This window comes from Balaenoptera borealis (assembly GCF_965194805.1).
Source record: "Balaenoptera borealis genome assembly, chromosome: 7".
Taxonomy (NCBI): domain Eukaryota; kingdom Metazoa; phylum Chordata; class Mammalia; order Artiodactyla; family Balaenopteridae; genus Balaenoptera; species Balaenoptera borealis.
In genome coordinates, this window is record NC_138864.1 from 101,308,640 (window position 1) to 101,327,542 (window position 18,903).

Genomic DNA, 18,903 nt, shown 5'->3' on the forward strand with positions numbered 1-18,903 from the left:
AGTTTATTATTAACAATAAATAAAATAATCCAAAATCAGGTTGTCCAGGAAATCCAGAATTCCCTGTTTTACTTCTTAGAAGAATGGTGATCAAGAGCATCTCCTCCTTTTACTTGCAGACCAATTCGTAAAAGAATTACCAAAAGACATGATGGCAAATGAGAAGTAGTCAGTTTGCTTGTGGAAAGAGGTTAGCTGTGCAGGATAATATCCGTGGTTTTGACGAAGCTTTACTAGGAGAACTAACGATTTAAATGTGACAAATTATTTCTGTTTTCTTGTCTAATTATAAAAGCTACTTCTAGGCAAGATCCTTCTGTAGGTGTGAAGGTGGAATTGCACCTTTGTCTAGTGTTTCTTAAGGTTAACTCGCTAATTCAATTTTAGTATTCAGGTATACTCATCTAAAAGAGAACAGATGGATTCTAATTTTTTTTAAATCAACAAATTCTTGGTAACTGAAGCTTAAAAATATTAAATGGCCTAGATGCTGAACATCTGTTGATGTAAATAACTGGTTCTAGTGAAATGTGTTTGATGTTTCCTTGTCAGAGGAAGGAAATTGTGAAATTGCACGCTGTGAACTAGTAATATGTTTAATCTAAGAAAGTCTTTCCAGGAAAAAAAAAGAAAAAAACAGAACCAGGTAAAATAATTTGGCCCCTTCACAATTAGTTAACAGATCCAATGACTTTGTTTACATAGCATATTTTCAAGTTAGAATTCTTGAAATTTTACAGATTAAAAGTCCCAAAGGTTTTTGACATTATCCTTAATGAATAGTCTGCATATAAATGTTTTCTATTATTTATAGAAAGAAGGAAAAAATGTTTTCAAATGTAAACATCTGACTATTTAACGGAGAGGCATTAAACTGTACAATTTTATAAAACTGAAATTGCACTATATATTATGTTTAGTCCAGGTTAAAATTGAAAATATATTATTTCTGCATTTTTTTCCCAGAATTTGCAGGCAACTCCCACTCATGTTAAAGAAAGTTATCCATAAAGAGATGCATTCCGTTGATAAGAAGTGAGGCTGTGGTATTATTTATAACTTAACATTGAAAATTAAGTTTCTCTTTAGAGTATGAAAGGAAAAGAGATTCCTGATCAAATCAGAATTCTAAAATGCAGGTTATGATTGAAAGTAAATATAGAGAAAATTGGTAATTGTTGCTGAATATTTCTTTGAACATAGATTCAGTCGGGATTATAGGAATAAGTGAACTTTGAAGTTGTTTTAGAAGAAGCCTCTTTATAAATCTCTATAAATGAGAGGCACATTTATTTCTGTTGAATTATCCTTTCCAACCTGATTTTTTTTTATTCACTTAGATGATGTTGGAGCAATTCCAGTAAAGCACTTTCCAAAGCATGTTGCAGACTTACATGCAAGTAGTGGGTTTACTGAAGAATTTGAGGTATGATTTTAATATGTCTATTTTAAATAATATGGAAAATAGTAAATTTTTAAAATTCAGCAATAGGCTATTTCTTGACATTGAAACCATTTTCACTTCTAGCAAGATTATTAGTTCCATAATCAATTATGTGTTTAGGATATGTGTTATGGTTATCATACAATTTAGAAAATTGGTTTTCCATTTTAAAATTCAAGTTGTAATAGTGGAAAAAACAAAAACATTGTTAATTCTCTCCCATAAAATCAGAACTCTAGTATTCTTTTTTTAATCTGAATTAGTAACACTGATTCCTTTTAATTTCCTAAATTATATAAATTATAGTAAACTAGTAAATTTCATAATTTTCAGCCAAAGTACATACAAGCTCTTAATTGTAAGGATTACAACAGTGTAAATGCAGAAGCACTTATTGTACAAGACATAATAAATATTATACAAGGTAAAACCCCATCTTCTGAAGAAAATATGCATTTCTAAAAAACATTTGAACTTCACAATCAGTGAAAATTTTTCTAGTATTATTCTGTAAAACACTCTTAGATGGTAGGGGCAGAGAAATTTACTGCAAATTTATCATGGCCCACTGAACTGTCAGTTAAGGAGCTTTTTCAAAATAGGGTGCCAGAAACCAACAGTTAACAATAATAACCACAAAACACAAAGTTACTCTTATTGAGCACTCCCTAATATGCCGATCATTGTACTAGATGCTTCTACATTCAACCTTCACCCAACTCTGGAAGTTATTTGTTTTTATTTCTATTCATATTGCTGATGAAATCAACTTCCACAGAAGTTAATTAGCAACTAATAAATAGCAGGGTTGGGATTCAAACCTAACATTCATGTCCTTTCCATTCTAGAAATCGAGGGATCCCCACCCCTTCCCCAGCCTCTCCCCTTCAGGAAGCATCACATTGCTTTTGCCTCCTCACCTCAGCCCCAAGTGCTCAGTTGACCTCCCTCTTTGAAGCCCTTTGAGGTCTGATCCTGATCAGAGGATATACCACCGTCCCTAATATACGCAGAAACTGCTCCCCACGAATCAGATCAACAAGAACGTATTTACGGAAGCAAAATGCCAGAGATCAGAAAGCTTTAAGAAACCAAAGGAAAGAGAAATGAAATATACGTTTTCACTAAATTAAAAACAGTAGGAATCAGCTAATTTAATCTTAAAAGAAGTCTAAGTCATAGCTACATTGAATAAGAAAGCAGTGTGAAGTGACTACTAAGTAAAGTGGAATAATATGAAGAATTATATTTTTAAAACATCAAATTATTTTTTCCTACCATAATAGAGGTTACTGGGTGGTGCAGTATTAACTTGTAGAAACTATCAGGCATCCATCAAACAAAATCATAGTTGCAAAAGGGAGAAAATGCTAAGGGTGTGTCTAATCTTCCAGATGTTAAAAGCCATAAGGAAAAATAGACACTTTATTGTAAAAGTTGCTGATAAGCATATATACAAAGGCAGATTCACAGTTTTCACAGCTATAAAGTCATTTTGAATATTATTAAGCAGTTCATAATGATTAAATTAATAAAATAACCTCACATTTTTACTCAAAAAGTATTTTCTTAATTCCATTGCTTTTAACTCACAGTCTGATTGAAGAAAACTTTTCATTAACTTAATAGTTAGCTTAATAACTAATAATGCTACACCTTTTCAGTGGTTCATATATTAAATTGTTTTTAAATCTAGAGTCAGAATGACTTGCTCCAGAAGAGGCCTTAAAAGCTTGTTTAGTGAAAGGCTGAGCCATTTTGCTGATGAATCAGATTTATATTTAAGTTATATACTTTCTCAAAAATTATAAAGCTTTCATGTTATTATCTTAATATGTACTAAATAATTGTAAATTCCAAACTAATATATTTAGATAGAAGACATCCCTGGGAAGGATTTTAATTCATTTTAAAAGAGAAATGGAGAGGTCTACTAATTAAATATGTAGAAAGTAGTACTATCTAAATTTTGTTTCAAAAGACATAGTATATATGATAAAAAAAAATTTCAGGAGATTTCTAATGTTTTGACAGCTCTACAGACCACCTAATAGGAAACTGTTTACTCTTTAAAATTACTCAAAATAAACAAACAAAAAAAATGTACTAATTCAGTTTTAAATAGTTCTATCATGATCAAATACAATTATATTTGAATATTAGTAAATCTGACTAGTATGTTAAAATGTGTCATCAAGTATGTGGTTTTTCTCATCAGCATTTTTAAAATTCATCATATTATTATACCACTGTCCCCTTTTAAAAGTGTTATTTTTTTCCTTTTACATAATGTTAAGGTTCCAAACAGAAGTTTTGATTTGCATGCAACTGTTTGAAACATTGTTTTGTTAGTATTTGACAAATGTATTTATTGCATGATCATGGTTTTCCATTGTAAACCTAATATGAACACTTTCTTTTCTCATTTGTCGTGTGCTGTGGAATTTGATTTCTTTACTTTTTTGGCATTCATTCCCTCATTAGACACTGAAAGAGTTTTACCAGGTAAGGCATTATTTCACTGCATTTTCTTTTAGCCAAGAAATAGTTGTAACATATAAAAAATAATTTTTGGATAGATTGTTTTGTTTGTTTTGTCTTCTGTAGTATATTTTAAGGCACTTTGTTTGAAAGGATGTGTGTTAAAACGTTATGCGTACAATTTCTTTACAGGAGGTGCAGAGCTGTACTGTTGATTTAGGTATCACAGCAGACAGCTCCAATCACCCTGACAATAAGCACAAGAACCGATACATAAATATTGTTGCCTGTAAGTATATCCTTCACTCAACTCTGACTTGTTGTCATTGTCGTTGCGGTGCTTTTAGTTCAATGTCCTGAAGTCCTCTGACAGCCGACATCGGTGTAGCTGTTTCAGGACCTTTGCATCAGGGGATGAGACTTGCGTTAGATAATACGGAGTGTTTTACCACTCCAGTTTAAATACATTCTGCAATTAATGACATCTGTTTCTTTTTTTTTTTTTTTAATTTAATTTATTTATTTATTTATTTATTGGCTGTGTTGGGTCTTCGTTTCTGTGCGAGGGCTTTCTCTAGTTGCGGCAAGCGGGGGCCACTCTTCATCGCGGTGCGCGGGCCTCTCACTGTCGCGGCCTCTCTTGTTGCGGAGCACAGGCTCCAGACGCGCAGGCTCAGTAATTGTGGCTCACGGGCCTAGTTGCTCCGTGGCATGTGGGATCTTCCCAGACCAGGGCTCGAAGCCGTGTCCGCTGCATTAGCAGGCAGATTCTCAACCACTGCGCCACCAGGGAAGCCCTAAACTCATATTTTAATCCAGTCCTTTCTTCAGACCCCATGGCCTGTAAATCTGTTCTTATGGTTTTCTGTCATTATTTATATTCCATAGTCCTATTTTCACTTGAGATCCCCCTACTTGATGTGAATTTACTAATGAAATGGGATTTTCTTTAGACTCTATTTTTTCCTTCTACCCTTTTCCCTCCTCTCTTGCCATTCTCCCCTGGGGTCTGATAAAGGGTTAATTGGATTCATTCTTTTTATTTCTTCTCTCCCTTTACTACCTTAGCTGACCTCTCTTTTTCTCCTCCATGAGCAGCTTTCTGGCTTTTTTCTTTAGGACAAGTTTACCTATTTTTTTGTATGAAATTAGCATGTTTCTTCCGTCTTATTGCAGCACCTCTTATTTACATCTGTTCCCTTTTATTTTCCTTTATAGCCCCCTCCATTTCTTGAAGTTCATCTTCATTCTTCCCCAAAACTTCAACTTATATCCTTTCTTATATATTCAGTGGGCCTTCCTAGATTCACGTGAACATGGTATTACCAGCTTGGTTATTTAAATTCTGGTTCCATTCTAGTTTCTGGAATGGGAATTTTTACGATCACAGTTCTAAGTAGTTTGCATGGATGCTGTCTTTTTTTCCCACAAGGTCTACACCAGTCTTTCCATTTTGATAGAAAGTTCTGCTTCATGTTTGTCTTTCTCAACAGAAGCAGCTATCCTGCTGCACATAAAAACTCAGTTGCTTCTTGGACAGGGTGAAGTGGTTGTTAGACCATTCTCTCTACAAGCTAAATAGAAAATACCCACCAGCTAATTAAGAAGCAGATAGAGGTTGACATTTGTTGAACACCTACTATGTGCCTGGCACTGTGAATTCGTCATTTCATTCCATCCCTGAAATAACCTGGCAAGACAGAGGTAATAACAGTCCTACTTTGAGATGAAGAAAAGCAACCCGGAAAACTTACCCAGTAATACCCTTCTGAAAATCTGAAAACCAAAATGCAAAAGTAGCCTGGCATCCAAGCCCATCTTTCCATGGCCACACATCTATTTCTGCCTACATTTCCTGCATCTTTGCGAGCTGCTGATGTCACCAAAGTATTATTATCCCAGAACGTCTCTTTAACTTGTCATAGTTTGGTCTGTATTCGTTTCTTCATCCTTGAAAAAACAATAGTCTGCCCAGTGAAATCACCAAGTGTCCTTCTAGTGACACTTTCCTTATTATGCAGTTCCTCCAAATATAGTTTCTCTGTAGAACTGAATTTAATCCCAAATGCCTCATTTCAACACTTTTAATTATGACCGTGCACCATGTATAAGTTACCACGGTTTTCATCCCCTCTTCACTGACAGTACAGGATCCTTGTCCTCCATTCTGGGGCAGTTGTTGCCCTGCCTCCCTTTGCAATAGTTCCTCTTTGAGGTCTTCCCTTGAAAGAGCTGTTTGCTCTAACCATTCACGGAAACTTTCTAGACCCCTTCTGCTTCCTTCTCTACTTCTTCTTCTGCCATCAGCCTCCTGTTCAGAACATGCATGCTGCCATCCTTCCTGAGCTTTCCGACACCCCCGTCACTCTTCTCTCCCCTTCACTGGCTCTGTAGTGTTCACAGCCCCAGTATCCGCCTTTAGAAACCCATCTAAGATGCCAACTTCAGGATTCAACCTCTATGAAAAGGTTTATTTTCATCCCAAACCAATACAGTTTCTGTCTTCGTGTCCCTCTAGGACTCTGCACCTCTCTCTTGACACCAGAACATTCCTCTCTGTGTATATGTCCATTCTCACCTTCCACATTGGAAACCTTGAAAGAGGATTTTGTTGTATTTATCTTTATTTTTGTCATCTCTGTATCCTCCAAAAGCTGACTAAAGTAAATGATGTTTGCACTGATTTTAATTGTATTTGATAAATTATTATGTAAATATAAATGAACTTTATGCTGAAAAGCAGTTCATGCTATAGTGAAATATTTTCTTTTTTTTATTACAGATGATCATAGTAGGGTTAAGCTTGCACAACTTGCTGAAAAGGATGGCAAACTGACTGATTACATCAATGCCAATTATGTTGATGTAAGCATGTTTCAACTGAAATTTTATGAAAATTATGTTAAACTATGAATTTATTACACCATGGTATTGTACATAGAATAGTAATAAGTATTGCATGAAAGATAATAAAAAATACAAATTAGTAGTAAGAGATCCCGTAGCTAAAGGTTTTCAGATTGAAGGGCATTCAAGCTATTGTACTTGGTTTATCTCCTGGGTGAGAGAGGGAATTCAGGCTGAGGAATTACATTCAAGGTAGGATGTATATATTCTGATAGTTTTATAGCTCCTTAAATAAGAGGGATAGGATCAGCGCTTATTTGGAATGTCCCATAGCTCCTAGCACATTACTATGTAGATAGCAGCTGATAGATAAATTTTGACTGAAAAATTCTCGGGGTAGTACTGGCTAAAAGGCAAACACATGATTTCTAAACCAGTTACCAGCCTTTATAATCTTGGGCCCTTCTCAGGATACCCAGCTTTGTGAAACTTACTGGAGATCTCCAGGGACTGTAGACCACTGACTAACTTACTGGGTTTTTTCCTGTGGTCAGTTGAATGCCAATGGAACTCAGTTATTTTCCTGACACTGACCTTGCAGTCTAGCTGCCTTCAGGTTTATGCTGTTTGGAACAGTTAATTCAAAGAAGTGAGTACCAAATATAAGTATACAGTAGGTTTGTTGTAGGCAACCACTTCAGGCTTCCATAGCAGGAAGTGTGTATGTCAGATTGAATATGAGCTTTGGAGTTAGAACTGGTTTTGAATCCCAGCTCTGCCATTGGCTAACTGTGAAAGCTTGGAAAGCCACTTAACTCCTCTGAACTTCAGTTTCCTATCTCCAAATCAAGGATGATGCTTCCATTTTGCATATAAATTAAGGGTTAAGGTTAATGTTTGTAAACTATCTTGGCCAACGGTGGGTAATAAGTGAAGGATAGCTATTAATGATTAGCATTGCTCAGTGCCACCAAGGAGAGGGTAAGGAGAAAACACCAAAGGTTTCCTGACTATTATAGACAACTGAGCCCTAATGCCTCAAACATATTTCAAAGCAGCACAATTAAGCACCAGATGTTAAGCATAGTAAACAGACTTGGATTAAATGCACTTAGACTAGAGGTGCAGAGAATAGTGGTTGTGTCAGTGCAAAAAGAACTCTTTTTTTGACAAAAATTATAACTAAAGAAGAGTTGCTGTCTTTGCTAGTACTAGTAAGTTTCTCTAGCTTTGGAAGTTTTTTTTTTATGGTTTTCTTTTATAGCAAAAATCTCCTGATCTTAGGAACTGAACAGCTAAAAATGGCATACAAATTTGTTAGTAAGAAACATTTGTCATTTGTTTCTGCAGGGCTACAACAGACCAAAAGCTTACATTGCTGCCCAAGGCCCACTGAAATCTACAGCTGAAGATTTCTGGAGAATGATATGGGAGCATAATGTGGAAGTTATTGTCATGATAACAAACCTTGTGGAGAAAGGAAGGGTATGAAGGTCATCTATTATGCCATCCCCGAGATAGTGATTAGAAATGCTTTAAGTTGCTTTTGATAGAGTCAGCATTAGGAAGCAGCAGAAGTCAGGGAAGCTAATCAGGATTCCTTTCAAGTAAGTATGACAGCTAAAGGGAAACTGTTAAAGGTCAAAAAGTTTCACTGTAACTCAAGCTACCTGCTATTTAAATGCATTCTTCATTCCGTAAGAAAAAGCAAATGAGGTTCATTGAAAAGCGATGCAGAGTGAAGTAGATTTTAACTCATGGGAGCTGGATTCTAGTCCTGGCTTTATAGCAACTCAGTACATCTGGGCTCACTTCCCTCATCTGAAAGGGGCGAGTTTGAATCTGATCATCTCAAGTCTCTTTCAGCCCTGTAATTCTCTCTCTGCTCTCCTCTACAACAAATCTGCAATCACTTAGAATGGAAAGAACATGTTTAGAAGAATGAGGGAGTCACGGTATCAAATCTTTACTGATTTCAGGGATGACTTAGACTAAGCATCTGAAATATGAAAAGAGCATCTTGACTTTCTCTTTTGCAGAGAAAATGTGACCAATACTGGCCTGCTGATGGGAATGAAGAGTATGGGAACTTTCTGGTCACTCAAAAGAGTGTTCAAATGCTTGCATATTACACTGTGAGGACTTTTACTCTAAGAAACACAAAGATCAAAAAGGTGAGTCCACAAATGATGGCTATCATCAATTGAGCAATACATCTCGATCCTTTTTTAAGAAAACAGGTGGTATAACCAAAAAAGGGTAAAAATACAAATAATTAAAGGCATTAAGAGTTCTTATCACAGCTACACCTCAATCCCAAAAGTTTCTTCCAAGTCTCTTAATGCCAGATGTGGCTTTAGCACCACATTGGTCATGGTGCCAATGGTGGCAGTGACACAGGAACAAAAGTCCCTGCCCCATGTGATAACTGCACATCCAACTGAAAATAGTGGAGACTGAAAAGGGGGAGGAAAAGAAAAAGAGCAAGTTATAAGTCAGGGTTCCTTAGAAAAACATATATCTGTATGTAGATATATATGTATGTGTGTGTATATATATATATATATATTTAAAGAGAGAGAGAGGGTGTTTTAAGAACTGACTCCAGGCTGGAAATTCAGGCAAGATTTCTACGTTGCAGTCTTTAGGAGAATACCTTCTTCTTCAGGAAACCTCAGTCTTTGCTCTTAAGGCCTTCAACTGACATTATGGAGCATAATCCAGCTTACTGGAAGTCTTACTGATTTAAATGTCAATCACATCTAAAAAATACCTTGACAGTAACATCTGGTGTGACAGGTGTTTGACCAAACTACTGGCCACCCTAGCCTAGCCAAGTTGACACATAAAATTAACCATCACAAATGACAGTGTACTTTTTTAGCTTCGTTATGAACCACCAACATCAAGCTATGAATCCAGAGATGATGTTTAAGGACCCCGTGGGTGCGTGTTCCTATACTTAGCTGATTAGCTGTCTGGTCTCTTCCAGGGTTCCCAGAAAGGAAGACCCAGTGGGCGCGTGGTCACCCAGTACCACTACACTCAGTGGCCTGACATGGGAGTGCCAGAGTACTCGCTGCCCGTACTGACCTTTGTGAGAAAGGCATCCCGTGCCAAGCGCCACGCAGTAGGGCCTGTTGTTGTCCATTGCAGGTGAGTCTCAGCGCCGGGTTTCCACACCCATAGAACTGCTTATGCTAACAAAAAAGGAATCAGTGGAACAAAGGCTTTGCCAAAGTGTGAATGATTTCACAAGCTGAGGGGCATGAAACGTTGGTTACTGGGAAGTGAGTATGCCAGACTCAGAATTGGATTGCTGAATATTTCAAAGCACCAGGTATTTCTATGATGTATAATATTCTATTTGATTGGTTAACTGGATTTCAGCTTATTAACTGCGTGAAGCAGGCAGAACAACGTTTTGTCATTAAACAAGCATTTATTACAACATAATGTCGTGGGACAAAAATGCTTAAGACACAACCCCTGTTCCTAGGAGTTAATAGTCTATTGTAGACTTAATACGCCAGGTTTACATTAGAAAAACCAAAGTGCACAACGTATGGGGAATTTTGCAAAATATTTTAAGTTGTTTTTAAACAGTTTGGGGTCAAAACCCCGTTCTCATTTTCCTGAGTTCTGTCTAATATATCCTATTGAACGTGTAATCAATTCATCGTTGCCCAGGTACTTTAATTTCCAAGAAATTGGGTGAGTGAATAGAAATAATGATATTTCAGAGAAAGAGAAAAATGTGTTAGAGGCTTTAATTTAATATTTTTCAGTTAAAACAAAAATAGCAGTTACTGTTTACTGCATGCTGACTTCTGTGCCAAGCTGTATGACCACAAAAGTCAAATTCATTTCCACGTGGAGTATTTTTGTCAAAGCAGCGTCTGTGTTTTTACAGAAACAACTGTTTTCCTTTGATATGCAGAGTATCTCACACATTCTAATTACCTATCTCAGGAGTTATCCTCAAAGTTTGAGAAACCTATCTTGAGTTTTTTATCTGTGAGCCTGACGATAAGCTGAGGGAAACAGGAAGATGCAGGAAAAATAGCTGTGAAGGTCAGGGATTGTTTCCTAGCGAATGGAAAAGACCCAGAGCCTTGTGCAGAGCGGGTGCTAATTCTTCACTGTAGTACTTCCTACTCGTCAGAGCATTTGAAAAGAATCCCTGTCTCTGAATTCTGTCCCTCCAGTAGAGGCTTTGAAGAAGTCGTTAGATAATGGCCCTTTAGAAATGACTGAAGTTATTCTTTATTCCTCACCATCTCACTGAAATGATATTTTCAGCTGAAAGCCTTCGCAAACTCTTTTTTTCCATTAACGCGGAAACCTTTACAAACATGTTTACCTGACAATACAGACCCAGAGACCTTGTCTTTTCAGAGTCTGGTGAGGCTGATGCTTTCATTCTTCTCAAATTAAATGTCTATTTGCTATACTCTGATACATAATATTTCCACTGTATAATGTATAACGAATAATAACTGTAATTGAAAATAAAAAATCTCCAGCAGGAATAATCAGATTGCTTTGGAGTTTGACCTATAAGCAAGAAAGAAAAAAGAAAACTTTGTTTGTTATTTGAAGCATTATGCTTAACTCCTAAGCTGCTTACTGTCTTGGACTGCTGAATTACTTACTAAGTGGCTCATTTGCTTGGAGAAGGATATTAATTTACAAGACAGCCAGGAGTGACCAATCCTCAAATGTATTTTATGTTGACATTGAAGTCTCTTTCTCTGTGTGCTCTTCAGTGCTGGTGTTGGAAGAACAGGCACATATATCGTGCTCGACAGTATGCTGCAGCAAATTCAACATGAAGGAACCGTCAACATATTCGGCTTTTTAAAACACATTCGTTCACAAAGAAATTACTTGGTGCAAACCGAGGTATGATAAAAAGGATAATTTCCTTTATCTAAGGGTTGGAAATGTCCCTAAAATGCTGGATAGACCAGAGTTTGTATTACCAGGTTGTGTTAGTCCCATGGGGCTCCCTGTAATAAAGTGCTACAAACCGGGTGGCCTAAAACAACAGAAACGTGTTGTCTCCTACTTCTGGAGGATAGAAGTCCAAAATCAAGGGGTAGGCAGGGCCATGCTCCCTCCGAATCCTCTAGGGAAGGATCCTTCCCTGTCTCTTCAAGCTTCTGATAGCCTCATATTTCCCTGGATTTGGCAGCCTAACTGCCTCCTTCTTCACATGGCTGTCTTCCCTCTGTGTCCGTGTCTGTGTCCAAATTTCCCTCTTCTTATAAGGACACCAGTCCCTACCTCATCTTAACTAACTACATCTGCATCGACTCTATTTACAAATAAGGTCACATTCTGAGGTACTGGAAGGTTAGGGTTTCAGCATATCTTCTGCGGGGGCGGGAGGCGTGCACAATTCAAACTATAACACCAGGTACTTGCACATAAGTCATGGATGGACCAGCTAAATTTTGCCTATTTTATGACCAAATGGGGAATATCTTTAAAATGACACTGGTCACAGGCAAGATTCAGAAAAAGAGTAAGTGGATCAGTCAACCCTTATCTCCTCTTGCAGAATCCTCAAGCTTTTCCTGCATGTAATGAATGAATGGATTCATTCTCATATTTAAATAGTATGAATTATGCTCAAATTATTCCCTTTTTTAAGCCCAGATCATTTACCCATATATGACACAGGACAAACTCTGCATACCTGTATTTTATTTTCACTATTTCTAAATAAAGATGGATTTAAATTGAAAACTATGTATGGCAGCTTGAAAGCAATAAGAAACATATGACTGAGTGGGCTTCCACACCAAACCAACCAAACTTCATTCCATCAAGGAAATGACATTCTAGTCAGATAAGACGAGGGAAGAGTCCCATACATGAAATAGAAGATAACTATTAAAAACTGTATAGATAATTGTGCTAAATTATATATGACCGGCTAAAAGGAGAATTGGAATGGGCAGAAGGGGAAGACCCATCAGAAGTAGAGAAGTCAGTGCAAAATGTGGAAGAGGGTCTCAGGTTTGAAGGATGAGCAGAGAGGGCATTGCTTTGCCTCCCCAAATCTTCCAGCGATCTCCTTCCCTAAACGCCAATGCACAAGAAATAAAGAGGTGAGAGATGGAAAGAGTTGTATTGTTTCTGGATGACCACCTTTTCCTCCATCTAACTTCCTGCCAGGGCTGGTAAGCAATCTCTGTGGGTCCTCCCTTCCATTTTGTAAAACGCTTTTTGTCCATCAGTGGAAGATACTACTTTTGTACCTCAATACATATAAGGAAAACCTGAGGTGATATCCCTGTTTGTCATTGCTTTGCCAGGAACAGTATGTCTTCATTCATGACGCGCTGGTCGAGGCGATACTTAGTAAAGAAACTGAGGTCCCGGACAGCCACATCCACGCCTATGTTAACGGGCTCCTCATTCCTGGACCAACAGGCAAAACAAAGCTAGACAAACAATTCAAGGTAAGTTCTCTCGGAAGCCCCTCTCTTGGGTGTCACCACAGGTTGGAATGTTCCTGCATCTCCTCATCTGAGTGGACAAAGCCGTGTGGACAGGCTGAGTGCCCTGTTGGCCCAGTGGCTTTGTTGTGTCCTTTACAACAGGCAACAAAGCCACTTGGCAAAGTTCAAGAACCTTAATTTTGAGTAGCGAGAGGGAAAGTTCTCAGAAACCCTAGAAATGCAGACGTGGTCCAGGAAAGGAGGGCACAGAACAGAACAGGAGGAACAGGCAGAACTTCTAACACAGACGGTGTAAGTGCTCTTCTCGCTTTGAGAAAACCAGACCACTTAACCACGAGTGCCGTGGCTCAGGCTGTTTGTGCTGCTTTTTGGAAGAGTCGGTCTCACTTGAAGCCCCCAGACTAGAATAGGCCACCCCACAAGAATAGCTTCTTCAACCCCAGTTTCTCCCACCGACCCTGTCACGAGGCAGTCAGCTAGACAGGGGAGCATGCTTTGTTCAGTGTTCTACCTCTCACAGCTTAGCTCTCTGACTTCCAGAAACCACTCAGCAAAGAATTCAGAAAGCAGTTGTTACCAGACCTGCCTGCGGAGATAGGGGGATTTGCAGAGCTGTCATCTTCCAGAGGAATGAAGGCTATGTTATTTTGTTCCCCATTATTTCTATACTAACCTCTTACTTCTCAGGGTTGCTAGAGAAACAGGGCCAATTTCTGAAGAAGGAATGTCTAGGAAGAATTCAGAAGGCCCTGGAAAAACCCAGGAGAGTTAACAAACCTCCAGATTGAAGTTTTTTCTCTTTCTTTTATGCAGCTTACAACATAGAAGATGTAGTCATGGGTTCCCTCTGACTTTTTACCTTCTCGTTCAGCACCTTTTGTGCTTTGGGAGGAGTAAGAGACAGATGAGGGGTGGAAGCTGAACTTAGAACTTGCAGACAGGAAAGCATAAATGTTTTATTCAGCCAAGCTTATGTGAGTCATAAAGGAACACTTTAAGGAAGAAAAAGTGCACAGTACAGCTTCCAGAAACAGATAATAAATGTAAAGCATTAACATGATGTTGCTAGGATGGCTTTTTTCTAAGTTAAAAATATACATCTATTACCCATTTTCTTATTTAAATATGATTTACCCCCTACACAATTAAATTAATAAAAGAATTGATATTGCTTATACTGGATAATTCAGGATCAAAATGGAAATATCAGTTATGAGATCAGAATCTAATTAAAAACAGAGACATTTGACTCTGTTTCCTGTTAACATCCTAACTAGGGAAATTTGGAAGGGGGGTGTATATACTGTCCTATAAGAAAAGGTATTTATTCAAGTTTACCCATAGAAAAATGTCCTTGAAATGAATTGCATGTCTATTTATTCAACAAATATTTATCAGAAACCCACCTCAACATTGAAAAGTAAAGAATCAGGACTTTCCTGGTGGCGCAGTGGTTAAGAATCCACCTGCCAATGCAGGGGACACAGGTTTGAGCCCTGGTCCGGGAAGATCCCACATGCCGCGGAGCAACTAAGCCTGTGGGCCACAACTACTGAGCCTGTGCTCTACAGCCCGCGAGCCACAACTACTGAGCCCGAGTGCCACAACTACTGAAGCCCATGCGCCTAGAGCCCATGCTCTGCAACAAGAGAAGCCACTGCAATGAGAAGCCCGTGCACCGGAACGAAGACCCAATGCAGCCAAAAATAAATAAATAAAAATTTATTTAAAAAAAAAAGTAAAGAATTGAAAACACTAAAACAATACTGAAAAATAAAGAATAGAAATTTGTTGTACTGTATATGAAAGACTTTTTATGCAAATATAATAATTTTTATGCAAATATAATTAATATTGAAAAACAGACAAATGAACCAGAGGAACCATGTGCGTATGGAAATTGTTATATGACAGATATGACATTAAAAATTGGTGAGGAAAGATGGATTAATCAATGAATGATATTAGGACAATCTCCATGTAGAAACAAGTACTGTTAGGTCCCTACCACACCTCAAACACTGAAATTATTCAAGATGGATTAAATATCTAAAGATGAAAACAAATTTTTATAACTATTATAGGAAAATATTGGAAAATATATCTTGAGAACTTCAGGGTAGAGAAGGACTTCTTAAATTAAAATGTTAAATTACAGAAATCTTAAGGAAAAACTGAATTGGCTGTAAATGTCTGTGTGATTAAAGAGAACAGAGACATTTGCAACTTTCTTAGCAGACTGTAGATTTACATTTAATAGTCAAAACCCCCTACAAATTAGTAAATGGCAATGAAGTAGAAATATGAAAAGGCAATCATCAAAGAAGAAGTAACTAAAATCAACAATTTCACAATAAGTAAGGAAATGCAAATCAAAACCGGGATATACTTTTTTCATCTGTTAGCCTGTCAAAAATTAAACACCAGTGACGCCTAATTCTTTATAGAAACCCTCACCTGTGCACATTAAGAAATATACAAAGGATATTCATTGCTACAAAGTTTGACATAACAAAACGTTGGAAATAACCCAAACATTCACTAACTGGGGAATAGATAAATAGCAAGTAGATAATTCGTGTGACTGAGTACTAAAATAATGAATAAAATCCAACTATATGCATATATATGTACACACACACATACATACACAATCACATGCAATTTATCTCCCAGCTGCAGTGTGAGATTTAAGTAGAGAAAATGGAGGGCCCACACCATAGAGGAAGCCTCCTAATGCTGAAAGTCAAACTAGACATCAAGTGTTCTCTGCTTATTCCAACCCTCCTGGTATAGAATATAGAACATAGATGTACCAGGGAGTCCCCCAGAACAAGTTTAATTCAAGGAATTCTTGGAAAATAAGTCAGATATATTTATATTCAGTATCTTATCTTTGTTGAGTCGTCTGTGTATCTGAGTGTGTGTGTGTGTGTGTGTGTGTGTGTGTGTTTATTTGAGGGGCTTAAATGAAATAATCTGTATTTTTCCTTGACACCCTTTCTCAGCTCCTGAGTCAATCAAATATACAACAGAGTGACTATTCTACAGCCCTAAAGCAATGCAACAGAGAAAAGAACAGAACGTCTTCCATCATCCCTGGTAAGCTATGTTGAATTTTGGAAGAAAAAAACCCCCAACTTTTTAAATAATAGAAGCCTTGTAGATAATTTGACAATATTTGTACATCTTGGAACAAAAACAATACACTCATATTTTTCTAATCATGCCAGATAATATAACTTAACAAAGACTCTTAAACCTTGAAGTCTTCGTCTAGAAGTGCAAAATACATAGAAAAACTAGCTTAAAAGTCAAACACACTCAACTTGCAAAATGCAGCTATGTTTTGGCATTTGCAGGGGCGGGGAGGAGATACAGTGCTAAGAGCTTACTTGTTTATGATGAATGTTCTGTATTCCCAGTGGAAAGATCCAGGGTTGGCATTTCATCCCTGAGTGGGGAAGGCACAGACTACATCAATGCCTCCTACATCATGGTAAGTCAGAGAGCCCCTGGGGAGACTGCTGCAGCTTGTGTTATCAGAATCAAAACCAGAGTGGGCTGCCCAAAGCAGTGACTGGCAGATACGGGAGGCACCACAGGTGGACGTGAGTCGTATCTGATGACTGCAGGCTCACAGCCCACAGCAGCAATAGAATCACAGCATTCCTTGATGTTTTTATGTGTGCTGGGACTGGAGAACCCTTAATCAAGACAACGAGTAGATGTGGGAACCAAACTCACCATGAGTAGATACAAAACATCCACTCGCCCATCTAAGCAGCTCCATTTCATTCACCAAAGCAGATTTCCTGCAGACCCGGGATACACCAGCTTTAGCAAAGTCCAGTCTCGTTCACATTACCACTCCAGGTTTGCAGCGTGGTTCTCACCCTGCAAACCGGGCTCATGTGGGGACTTGGATTTCTAAAGATACAATACTTTCTTTCTGCATTTAGATCTACTATCAGAGGGATGAGTGCTTTAGTAGCTGTTGTGTGACCTTCATTTCCATTTTAGGTCAATCAATCACAGAGTTTGCCTTCAGATGAAAGGGTCCTAATCCCTGTGCCAAAATCACTGTTCTGTTTATCTAGAAAATACTAAGGTATATCCATGCAAGAAACAGGGAGATGTGTGGAGGTGGCATCTAAAAGCATGCCACACTTAAAATAGGGGCATCTTAATACTATAGGAAGCAGATATTTTTACTCAAAAATCGAGAATGGGTTAAGAGAACAAATATAAATATTGCATTGTGTGCTGGTTAGATAGAAGACAGACTATTCTTGTCAAGAAAATAATTAAATGCTGGAAAATATTACCTACAAAGCTTGCCACATTACGTCTGAAGATTTACAAAATAGGATGAATTTTTATCTACCTGGAATGACTTTAGTGGGATATTGACTGAAGTTGCAGGATAAACTAGAGGTCCTTTCAAGGTCTCTTCCCAGCCAAAGAATCTACAATTAACCAGAAAAACATTTAATTATGTACAACCTGTTCATTCAAATCCGAATATATGAACTTAAAAGTTTTCTGCTTCTCAAACAAGATTATAACCAAAACAAAGTCAATTGAGTAGAATTCTACTTGATGAATAAATGAAGATAAAGCTTAAAAAATAAAAAATGAAAATATTCCATACTTCAAATGAGCCCGTGGGTGATAAGAATGCGATCTGAGAGATTCCATTGCAGAAGGGGCTAACTGAGCCATGATTTTGGTAAGCAGTAACATGGAAATCATGATTAATTCAATGGCACCAGCTTTCAGGTTTCTGCAGCAACATTTGCAAGGTGCCCCCCGGCTCCTCTCCTGTAGTGGCAGCCAGGGTGTAAAGGTATCCGGTTGCCAGTAGGTGTGAAATTTAGCGCTCTGCCATTGGGACTTGTGAAAAGTAAGAAATATAAAATCTCTAGATTTCTGTTCTATCTAGTGTAAGAGACATAGTCCAGAAGCCATTTTTGTTGTCTCCTCCTAGAGGTGATAGCTGGGTAAGCTTGGGCACAGCACTTAATTTCTTAAGCTTCAGTTTGATCGCCTATAAAATGAAGATCACATTCCCTTTCTCATAGTACTACTGTGAGGAATAAAGGAAGAAAATGTTTAGTGCTCTGCCTGGCATATAGGAGGTGTCTGTAACATTGGCTATAATAATCACATTATTATTTATAGACACAATCTACAAATAAAAAGACAGTACCATTAACCTATAAATGTTTTTTGAATGTTTAAAGTCATATGCTAAGGCTCTTTTTATCTTCTCTTTGGTTTTGTAGGGTTATTATCAGAGCAATGAATTCATCATCACCCAGCATCCCCTTCTCCATACCATCAAGGATTTCTGGAGGATGATATGGGACCATAATGCCCAACTGGTCGTTATGCTTCCAGATGGTCAAAACATGGTAAGTCCCTCAGGTCATTCTTGGCATGTTCTTTACAGGGTAGGTATCAAGACACAACCACCGGAAGTCCAGCATACAAAGAATGTATTTTTTTCAACCAATAAACTAATATTGAAGTTGCACCTTGTCTGTTATTGGACCTTGTTTGGATGCAATATCCAGGTCTGAAATTGTTGAATGACAGTTTTAAATAAAAGTAGGTTGAAATTAACTTAAGTATTTATTACGCTGCTTAAGGAAA

At 37.7% G+C, this 18,903-nt stretch overlaps 1 protein-coding gene across 3 annotated transcripts in view; it reads left to right on the forward strand.

The window, feature by feature from the left end:
- The window catches only part of PTPRZ1 (protein tyrosine phosphatase receptor type Z1), a 163,004-nt gene that overhangs the window by 138,505 nt on the left and 5,596 nt on the right, over positions 1-18,903 (forward strand). For all 3 annotated transcript variants that reach the window (XM_082399950.1, XM_082399952.1, XM_082399951.1), the window contains 12 exons: positions 1,341-1,426; positions 3,929-3,949; positions 4,118-4,214; positions 6,708-6,790; positions 8,123-8,257; positions 8,812-8,946; positions 9,765-9,928; positions 11,542-11,677; positions 13,099-13,245; positions 16,254-16,347; positions 16,671-16,744; positions 18,534-18,662. In XM_082399950.1, the coding sequence (XP_082256076.1) occupies positions 1,341-1,426; positions 3,929-3,949; positions 4,118-4,214; positions 6,708-6,790; positions 8,123-8,257; positions 8,812-8,946; positions 9,765-9,928; positions 11,542-11,677; positions 13,099-13,245; positions 16,254-16,347; positions 16,671-16,744; positions 18,534-18,662 (1,301 nt within the window). The remainder of the gene's footprint in view (positions 1-1,340; positions 1,427-3,928; positions 3,950-4,117; positions 4,215-6,707; positions 6,791-8,122; positions 8,258-8,811; positions 8,947-9,764; positions 9,929-11,541; positions 11,678-13,098; positions 13,246-16,253; positions 16,348-16,670; positions 16,745-18,533; positions 18,663-18,903) is intronic.